Genomic DNA, 11,251 nt, shown 5'->3' with positions numbered 1-11,251 from the left:
GGGAAACTTTTGGGATAGCATTGGAAATATAATTGAGGAAAATATGTAATAAAAAAATTGTAGCTTTTCATCAAAGAAAGAAAGAAAGAAAGAAAGAAAGACAGACAGACAGACAGACAGACAGAAAGAAAGAAAGAAAGAAAGAAAGAAAGAAAGAAAGAAAGAAAGAAAGAAAGAAAGAAAGAAATAGTAAAGAAATAGTAAAGAATAGTAAAGAAATCACAAAGGGAGAAAACTCGGGAGAGAGAAAACCTATGAAAGAGATCAGGAGTCATAGATGCAATCCTCACTAACAGAATACAAGAGATAGAAGAGAGAATCTCAGGTGCAGAAGATACCATAGAAAACATTGGCACAATAGTCAAAGAAAATACAAAATATCGTAACCCAAAACATCCAGTAATTCCATGACAAAATAAGAATACTAAACCTAAGGATAATAGGCATGGAAGAGAGCAAAGATTCCCAAATTAAAGAGCCAATAAATATCTTCAACAAATTTTTAGAAGAAAACTTTCCTAACCTAAAGAAAGAGATGCCCATGAATATACAACAAGCCTACAGAATTCCAAATACATTAAACCAGAAAGAAATTCCTCCCATCACAAAATAATCAAAACAATAAATGCACAAAACAAAGAAAGAATATTAAAAGCAGTAACAGAAAAAGGTCAAATAACATATAAAGGCAGACCTATCAGGATTACACCAGATTTCTCACCAGAGAATTTGAAACCAAAGATCCTGGGCAGATGCCATTCAGGCCCTAAGAGAAAAAAAAAAAAAAAAAACAATGCCAGTCAAGGCTATACCCTTCAAAATTTTCAATCCTATGAGAAGGCCAAACATAGAGAATGTTCCTGATAAAGATTCTAAAATGTTATAAAAAATTATTCAAAACTGTCCATCAGCATGATATGGAATGTTTCAACATTCTGCCATTAAAATGGTTAACTAATAAACATGGTCATGTAGAACAATGACCCTTAACTAAGAAAAAGTTACAGGTCTTTTTTTTACTTAGGTATTTATTTCATTTACATTTCCAATGCTATCCCAAAATTCCCCCACCCACTCCCCACGCACTCCACAACTCACTCACTCCCACTCCTTGGCCCTGGGGTTCCCTTGTACTGAGGCAGATAAAGTTTGCACCAACAATGGGCCTCTCTTTCCACTGATGGCCCACTAGGCCATCTTCTGATACATATGCAGCTAGAGACACGAGCTCCGGGGGGTACTTGGTAGTTCATATTGTTGTTCCACCTATAGGGTTGCAGATCCCTTTAGCTCCTTGGGTACTTTCTCTAGCTCCTCCATTGGGGGGCCCTGTGATCCATCCAATAGCTGACTGTGGGCATCCACTTCTGTGTTTGCTAGGCCCCGGCATAGTCTCACAAGAGACAGCTATATCTGAGTCCTTTCAGCAAAATCTTGCTAGTGTATGCAATGGTGTCAGCATTTGGAGGCTGATTATGGGATGGATCCCTGGATATGGCAGTATCTAGATGGTCCATCCTTTCGTCTCAGCTCCAAACTGTGTCTCTGTAACTCCTTCCATGGGTGTTTTGTTCCCAATTCTAAGAAGGGGCAAAGTGTCTACACGTTGGTCTTTGTTCTTCTTGAGTTTCATGTGTTTATCAAATTGTGTCTTATATCTTGGGTATTCTAAGTTTCTGGGCTAATATTTACTCATCAGTGAGTACATATTGTGTGAGTTCTTTTGTGATTGTGTTACTTCACTCAGGATGATGTCTTCCAGGACCATCCATTTGCCTAGGAATTTCATAAATTTAAGAGCTGGGTCAAGAGAAGAAGGTGACTGAACATATAGAAGAGTCTACCTGTGGTTAGAAGTCTTCTCTATTTATTAGTAAAAGAATTCAGAAATTTGTGAAAGTTGATCCTCAAATATGGAAACAGTGCAAAAGAATAAATTGTGAAAAACCTTTGAATACTTAAAACCTCAACTTGCTTATAATATTTGTGGTAAATATACATGTAACAATCAACAAAATTTTTTTACCAAACACCTGAAAATATTAGTGGGATAAGTGGAGGAGACATAAGTGTCTCTACAGTAGTTAATGAAGATTTTTGGCAACCCTGGGTTTCTTGATTTGTTGTTACATCAATTCATAAGTCATAATTGGGTATATGACCCACTGTTATAGTTTTTTTAAATGAGTCCAAAATGCTTTAAAGACATGGATAGATGCCATTCACATGCTCCAAGGTGGAGCAGAGACAACCTTACCTGCTTGGTGCACAACACAATTTTCATATCTTATTAATACAAAAAATGTCCCTACAATGTTATTTTTTAAAGTTTGTGCATTTTCATTAGTTCTCCAAACATGGTGTTTCTGCCAGACAACAGGAAGCTATCTATTCCTCTTTCCTTTGAGAGGTGAGGTGGATGGTTCCTGTTTTCAGTTACTGGTCATATAGGGAGGTTCATTTCAGGTTGTCAATGGTCAGGGATGAAAGAAAAAAAATATTCAGGTATTCCTCTCTCTCTCATTCCTCTCTCCTTTCCTTTCTATCTAGTGTTAGTGGGTAAAATTGGAGGTAGAAAGGGTAGAATATTGTATCTACTTTTAGAATAAAAAGGTCACAAAAGCATGGAATGTCTTAGATTGGTAAGGATTTTTAGAAAACGTTGAAATTTTAATGTTTTAAAAACCTTATTATATTAATAATAATTAATTTAAGATATATGTCTAACTACCATGTCTTTGCTAATTGCTCATCACCAATCTATTAAATAATCTAGATTAGTAACTACATATCTTTGCTCCCCCCTCCCCCAAGAAATGTCTTTCTCAAGGTCAGTGGTTTATTTAGACAAATCCATCAGAAGTTTGAAGAAGGTGCCTGCTTGCTAAAAAGAGCATTTTTTCCTTATCTCTGGGAAAAGTAACTCTAGTCCCTTCCATTAATATAGGACTGCTACCTATTTCCATGTGAAGCTTAATGATGGCTACTAGGATTTCTCCATGATTTCTTGGAAGACAGTTTTGTCAAAGTAGAATCACCCTTTTCCCTTAACTGATGGAATAATTATTTAGGTTTCTTCATTGTGCCTATCCTTAAGGTCAGTTAAGTGGCCTGTCTCCTTATGGACTCTCCCTGATTAAATGTTTATTATGATAATAAAAGTGCATTATTTTAAAATTTTTATTTTACATTTTTAGATATATAAAAGCTATGATTATAAACTGTTAGTAATAATTAAGAAATTCATGTTGGAAATGAATAACCTTATTAATTATCACATCCTTTAATGCATTCAGAACTACCATTGAAGTTATGCTTAGAATTTGTGCATTTAATTTCATATACCTATCATTGTGTGCAATATATGTTTTCCAGCTTAAGCTCAGGACAATTATGAAGAAACAAGCAAAGTTTTTCTATTTAGATAAACTTTAGATAGATAGGTAGTTCTCACACACTTCAGAGAACTTCAGAATGGGACTTTTAAGATATTTTAATAAAAAAGATTTTGTGATACAGTGATACATCATATTAATGCAGCACTCTGCATCTCCTCAAAAGAAGATAATGAGCAAAAATCAGTCATCAATTTTAGTTTGATACTAATGTGTCAAAACTGGACACTAGGCTATAAAGTGTACTTTACCTTGAGTAATGCTAATAGAGGTTCCAAAATGTTGATAAGCAAGATACTGGATAGTCAGTTACCCTATGTTTCCTCGACAAGTTAGGACATTCCTCCAAACTTTGTGCTTCAATGTCAAGCCTCTCAAAAGTTCACCTGGCTGTCAAAGATGGTTGTCCCCACTTCTATAGGTAAACTTTGGTTGACTTAAAAATTATCCAGTAAATCTTTTTCATTCTATTTAACACATCTTGCTTACTCAGGTGAAATTTATCCTTCAGGTTTTTGATGGGTTTGAAAACTAGACTAATGATAGACTGTGTAAGTCCAGAGCTTAACTTTAATCAGGAAAGTTCATAGTCACCAGCACCAAATCTAAAATTTCATTTGCTTGCCTTCTAAGTGTAAACTGTAGATGCACTTTTCATTGTGTTCATTTGACACAAACCCTCTACAGAACTTTGGACTCAACAAGATAGGACAGAATGTAGAAGTACTTTGGTGGAAGTTGCTTAATACGGATTAACTGGACATTGCAATAGTAATTTTTACCCGGAAAGTTCTCATAAGTTTCGTTTTGTATAAAGTTTACAGATATTTGAGATGATGTCACATTCTTGGGCTAAAAACATGGAATGTTGGGATAATGTACACCAATGCATATTGTATAGACTGGCTTGGAGTTTGGTTCCCATAATTCACATTTGTCAGTTGCCACCAAAAGCTTTGCAATATATTAATTTTGAGTGGTTATACCTGTAATGCTTTCCTTTTAGCCTTTCCCTTTTTCACTTAGTTTGCCTCTTATGATGGAACCTGTGGGGATCAGCCTAAATTGTTTTTCATATTAAAAGTTTCTTGCTTCATATGGTTAGCCAATTTTTCCCAAGAGAAGAGCAACACTGTACTCTTTCTGTTTGTAGTCTTTGCTGAAGTCATAGTGCCTATGGCTAGTGAAGAATACAAACATAATTCTGAACTTGTTTTTCACTTGAATATAGGGCCTCAGCATAAGAATCTAAGGGAAAGGATAACTTCAAAATTCCCAATTGCATTCCCAATCCGTTGGAATGATTAGTCTGAGAGACTGAGTGATCAACCAATTTAAAATATACATTGTCATTAAAACATGAATCAAGCATATATGTAGTGGACACTGGGTTCTGCATCAAGCAGATCCTTGTACTAATAGGATGTTCTCCTGGATTTTTATTTTCTGGCTATTGCAAATTCCCAAACTTGTCTCTGCTTTTACTTTTAAATTCAGTAGATGTTATTACATAATCACTGAAGAGTTTCACCATGAAGGAGATTTTATGATTGGTGCCTTTTTCCCTCTTCATACTTTCTACACTGAAAAGAAAATGCCACATTCAACTATACCATACGAATATTTGGATGGTTACATGCAGTGAGTACTATTATTTTTCAAGTTCAGAATTCTTATATCTTAATGGGTATTGTCATTAAATTCTACTTATTGTTTTTTTATTTGTTTTCTTTTGTTTTCTTTTTGTTTTTTTTTTTTTTTTGTTTTTACAAATTCACTCTTAGAGTTTCTAAAATATTTTCATCTATTTGTTTTGCTTTTGGATTATTTTCCTCACTCAGGTGAAATGAAATGGTAACTTTGACTCTATTCAATTTAGGGAATGATTGATAACCATAACCTCTTATTTGCCATTTTTATTATGCTACAATGTCTGAATCATTTTTAGTGTTATGATTTCAGAGAAGGATGATTTATTCTAAGCCTGAACTCATTCATAGAATTTTGTAAGTCCTGATTGTGTCTGTGATATTAGATGAAGTTACTGAGTGCAGTAAGTTCTGAGAGTTTACTGTGATGCTTGACTGATGAGGCCATGTGTATTACATACAACTGACTCCAGAGATAAGAATTTCACAATTAGAGGTAGTGAATACTTCTGTGCTCCATAGATTTTTTTTATAAGTGCTTGTTTTATAATTTTTCTCATACAGCTTTCCTGTTGTCGCCTGTTTACTCCATTGGTTTCTAGAATTTATTCTTGTTTTATATATGTGTCTTCCATGACATAGTGACTATGAGAGTTTCATCTTGGTGTTGTTTCTTAGCTTGAGTTACATAATCCAGGTTAATGAATAGTGTCAGACAGGTGTTGCTGCATTGGACAGAAATATTCATGTATGTTTCTTAATAGAGTAAATAAGACGTTTTATCTCAAAAAGACCTTCCTTTGCCAAGAAAATCTTCTTATGTCTGTATGGATATAGGAGTAAGGCATTGAAATAGAACAATAACACTTAGAAATCCCTGTGAATAGATATGTGTTGGAACTCAATAAGTTGAAAATGACCAAAAGAGTTAGATGAAATTTTTAGTACCTCTAAAAGTGAATTTGTCAAAACCATAGTTTTTAAAAAAAAGAAAATATGAAGATGAATTATGCTTTATCAGATAGTACTCTGTTCTTGGTAAAAATATTTTGAGGTATTAAGGCATTAAATCAAAGACAGTGGAGGAGAAATCTGTTTAGATATAATTTAAAATGTAAGGGTTTATTTCTTTGAAAGACTTATTTTGAATTTTTAAAATATATCTGGCATGAGTATATAAAATTTGTTATTTGGATAAAATATGCCATGTTCTTTCTAATTTTATAGGAAATCATATTTTGTTCTTTTTTTTTTTTTTTTTCGAGACAAGGTTTCTCTGTATAGTCCTGGAACTCACTTTGTAGACCAGGCTGGCCTCGAACTCAGAAATCCGCTGGCCTCTGCCTCTCCAGTGCTGGGATTAAAGGTGTGCGCCACCACGCCCAACTGGAAATCATATTTTGTCTCAAAAGAAATCATAATATTTTCTCATATGAATAGTAGATGGGACAACTTCATTTGTTGGATGGGGTCTCTTCTATTTCATTGTAATAAATGATCCGCATAAATGCACTTTTCTGGTGCCTTTTTTCTCTCAGGAATTCAAGTACCTATATGTATGGGTAAGTGTTTCTCTTTATTTTTTGCAGTGGCAAGCCCTTTACTGCAGATTGTACTTTCTGATATGTGAGCAATTAGTCTGGGTTAGTCATGTTAAATAAGAGGGTTGATGTGAAAACATTGAAATTGCAAAAAGTCAGAAAACCTTAAGCTAAATTAATGCCAAAATTCAGTCACTTTTATTATAATGTGTTAAGAGCATTTGTTTTATAGAGTGCTCCTTAAGTGTATGGAATAATTTTTAAGAGAAATGTCACTTGTTTATTGTTATATCCATGGTACAGTCTTTACAAACTTGCTATCACATCCATTATTTGCATATGTGTACATAATTTTGATGTATTGCAATTTTGCTGGTAAAGGTAAAACTCTTTAAACATGTGTTTTCATCCTGAAATATGTGTGCTAAGATCAAGATTAGGACTCCAGGTCCAACACTAGAACCCTTAAATGCATAAGTTATATTATTAGCCAATAATTTCAATTCTTTGGTTGACTTATCTTGAATCTTTCCATGTCAAACTGGGAATTTTCTCTCAAGGTTTATGAGAGTGTAATACTTTCCTACACATCAAGTAAAATATGTGTTTAAATGTGTATGTCAAAATTAATTTCATCAAATAGATACATTTTTATTATTCATGCCTTCATAAAATTGATGTATCAAGAGAACTGAATTCTAGGCAATTTTATTTTAATAGAGTTTATTTATTTACTTGATCTATGCACCATTGTGAGCAATTTTACATATTAAAAGACAACCCAATTTTCTAGAACATTTCTCATGTAGATAATGCCATTCTGGATTATTTCCCCCATGTTTTCCTTTATTTCTATTAGCAATGTATATGTCTCCACTGCTATTCCTTATCAGCTTTATAATTGATCTCAGTCTCTCTTTGAATTTCTGGAATGCAGATTTTCAGTACAACATCATTGACTGGATCTTGCAAACAAAATTCCTTCATGGCCTTATCATCATCATCATCATCATCATCATTATTATTATTATTATTATTATTATTATTATTTACTAAAAAATGTCTTCCTTCATGTCTACATGGTTGTAACCACTGGCCTTTATTTATGGCATTTGCACTTTTGGTTGTCAGTGAGACCTTGTTTTTGACCTCTCTTTTTCTATGTGTATAGCCTTAGGAAGATATGATCTGTAGAGTTATATTCAATCAAATTTAAACGTACAAACAAAAGCAGTTCATAGTATATACTGTAGGTTTTGTGGCATAAGGTTGTTTGTCAAATTCCCACTGTGGTAAGGAGTAATGAAACCTTTTTGTCAGCACTGTAAAGCTTATTATACCATCCACCTTATAGAGGTAGATGTGTGCATCCAACTAAAACATTCCCATTATATATGTAATAAGACAGGTATAGACTGATTTTATATAAAATCTTTATTAGTGAAAATTATAATCTTTCCCGTGGAAGAACATTACACCTCGGGTAAACTATTTCACAAAATTTCTTAGTTATCTTCAAGTGTGTGTGTGTGTGTGTGTGTGTCTTGTAAGATTAAGTTCTCCTGGTTAATTAAAGAAAGCTGAGTCTATGAAATTGAAATGAGAAAGGAAGTGCATAAGTATTTGCGTAGAGAGAATGGAAGAGGGAAATAATGCAATCATTTTATAATCTCAAGAATAAAAATAGTTTTCTTTTTAAAAATATATTTATTATAAAGCATGTGCTTTACAAAATTGGATTTGCAAAAAAGAGTGATCAAATCTGTTTTATTGATGGTGCCACTGATCATTGTTCTGTGACTATAGATTTTGAGTTCCTGTGCTCAATTAGTAATGATTATTACTTCATTCCCCACATGTATGGAATTCTCAAAAATCACATGTGTCTTTAACATTTTATATGTATTTATTTGAATATATAATATCTATATATGAGGAAATATCATGGATTTTTTTTTTTTTTTGGTTTGTTTGAGACAGGGCTTCTCTGTGTAGCCCTGGCTGTCCTGGAACTCACTCGGTAGACCAGGATGAATTTGAATTCAGAGATCTGCCTGCCTTTGCCTCCCAAGTTCTGGGATTAAAGGATTGCACCACCAATGCCTGCCTGGCATTCTTATTTCTCAAATTAAACATTCTACTTATTAATGTTTTTCCTTTGGAGTATATTATTTCAATTATTTTTATCTTTCTGATTTCCTTTAAAATTAATATTTATTAATTTTAACATTTCAGTCTGTGATATCAAAAATCTTTACTAATAGTTCAAATAGAAAATTAAATTAATTTCAAAACACATGTATGCATTCACAAAATAGCATTATAATTAATATTACTTGGCACTATTAGGATGGACCATGATGATAATAGACATATACTCTGATATTGTAAGCTCAACCCAGTTAAATGCTTACCTTTTTTGAGAATAGCCCTGCTCATTTTGTCTCCTCACAGCAATAAAACTCTAAGAAGAATTTCTACATAGTTAGGAGTTGGACTTTGTGCTGTCCTCCATTTTCGTTGTTGTTTTGATTCACTTGAGCATTCACAGGTCATTGCATGTGAGATCATACATATAACTTTCCTTTTGTCTTGAGAATTCAAGTTTCCCTAAGGTTATTGATAACCTTTCATTCTTAGTTTCTTTCCACTGCTTTTTAGATAACATTTAAGCATTGGAGGAGAAGAAAAGTACACACAATGAAACCTTAATGAAGATTTTTCTGCGATCAACTCACTTTGACAGAGAAACTATGTGTGATACTCATATTAGTGTGTATTTGAAGCCTTTCAGAGTAAAATGTATGTTTCCACAAAGTTATTAAACGATGAAGAGATGTTACAGGGAGTAGAGCTCTCAAAGTATGAGTATTTTGGGGAGTTAATACCTCCCCTAAGAATAGGAGTACATGCCTGTAATCCAGTGATCCTTTGGAAGGTAGGAGAGAGAAACAAGATAATCTCTACAAGTTTGCTCTGTAGAGATCTAGGAATATGTGTTAAGAAAATAAAGAAATCCAGCAGGCAGATATGCTGGTACAAGACTTTATTCCTAGTAGTATAGAAAAAGAGACTGATGGGTATTACTGAGTTCAAGACCAGTATGATATACACGACAACTTACAGTCAAGTCATAGACTCTGTGTTATTAAGTAGACCAATGAATCAATTGAGCACTAAAATAATGAAGTGCATAAACAAATGAAAAAAATAATTTTTAAATAACTTAAATAGCTAGGAATTAACTTGGCGTTGTCTTAAAATGAATTATTACTTTCTGAATTCCATACATTTGTACATATTAAGAAACACACATGCACACACTCATACATACAAACACCATAAACACACATATTGATACAAATATAAAGGGCATGGAGCTACATTCATTTGATCTCATCTCTTCAGATAGAGAAGCAGGCTTTTCTATGGTTGTTCTATGACAATAATAATTCCATGCTGCCAGACTCAAAAAATTATGTCAGAGAAATAGCTACAATGAGCACATATGCAATGAAATTAACTTTGGAATATTATTTAAGTTATGGTTTTTAAATTATGGTTGGGTTGAAAATAAAATAGTAGGTTTTCATAACTGAAGACCGCAGAAGTCCAGCTATCTCAATTCCAACAGATCTGCTATTTGGGGAAAAATGATTCGTGATTTATAAACAGAATGTATAAAGAATCAACCTATAATATATTATTAATATGTGCTTTGTGGATCTATAATTAATGAGTAGAGATAGTAAAAGATCTTGCCTAACTCAAACACATTTACCTAATCTATTTCATTTGTCCATGGTGAAGAACTTAAATTACATGTTTTTTATACTCAAAGTTGAACTATAAAATTTACTTTACTAAGTATGTGGATGTGTGTGGTATATATGACCATTCTCTTGTGTGTTTTATGCCACTTATGTGTTTCTATGCGATTTACACAGATATAATTTTAAGAACTACCAGTATATTCTGTCTCTGCTATTTGCCATTGAGGAGATCAATGGGAATCCCAATCTTTTACCCAACATATCTCTTGGATTTGACTTCTACAATGTCCGATTCACTGAGAAGGACACTCTTATGAATGCTGGTATTTGGCTCACCTCACATGTGGACAGAAAGGTTTTTCCAAATTACACCTGTGGGAAAAAAATTCACTGCTGCACTCACAGGATCATCATGGATGCCATCTGCCCAAATTGGGACATTACTTCATCTCTTTAAATTTCCACAGGTGAGAAAATTTTGATTGTTGGAACTGAGAGTCAGTTCTCTTTGTTCACATTATAGATGTCTTTAAACTGAAAGTGTGACAGATCATTTAACCAGACATTAAAGCAATACTAAGACACATGGAGTTCAATACAGATTTCTCCTGTTTGTAAGAGAAAGGTTGTTGTAGTAAATGATACCAGGTAAGTCTTTAAAAATAACAGGGTTCCATTTGCCTAGGAATTTCATAAATTCATTCTTTTTATTAGCTGAGTAGTACTCCATTGTGTAAATGTACCACATTTTTGTATCCATTCCTTTGTTGAGAGGCATCTGGGTTCTTTCCAGCTTCTGGCTATTATAAATAAGGCTGCTATGAACAGAGTAGAGCATGTGTCCTTCTTACCGGTTGGGACATCTTCTGGATATATGCCCAGGAGAGGTATTG

The 11,251-nt window shown here is 33.4% G+C and overlaps 1 protein-coding gene across 1 annotated transcript in view; it reads left to right on the top strand.

Annotated features, from left to right (window-relative positions):
• Nucleotides 1-4,818: 4,818 nt before the first annotated feature.
• LOC110287940 (vomeronasal type-2 receptor 116-like) overlaps nucleotides 4,819-11,251 on the top strand; it is a 30,048-nt gene continuing 23,615 nt past the window's right edge. Inside the window, 3 exon segments of the mRNA XM_029473778.1 lie at nucleotides 4,819-5,036; nucleotides 10,533-10,742; nucleotides 10,744-10,825. Coding sequence (XP_029329638.1) covers nucleotides 4,819-5,036; nucleotides 10,533-10,742; nucleotides 10,744-10,825 — 510 coding nt within the window.

This window comes from Mus caroli, unplaced genomic scaffold (genome assembly GCF_900094665.2).
Source record: "Mus caroli unplaced genomic scaffold, CAROLI_EIJ_v1.1 scaffold_12559_1, whole genome shotgun sequence".
Lineage (NCBI taxonomy): Eukaryota > Metazoa > Chordata > Mammalia > Rodentia > Muridae > Mus > Mus caroli.
Note: the sequence above shows the minus strand (reverse complement) of the source record. Positions and strands in the feature narration are given on the sequence as shown.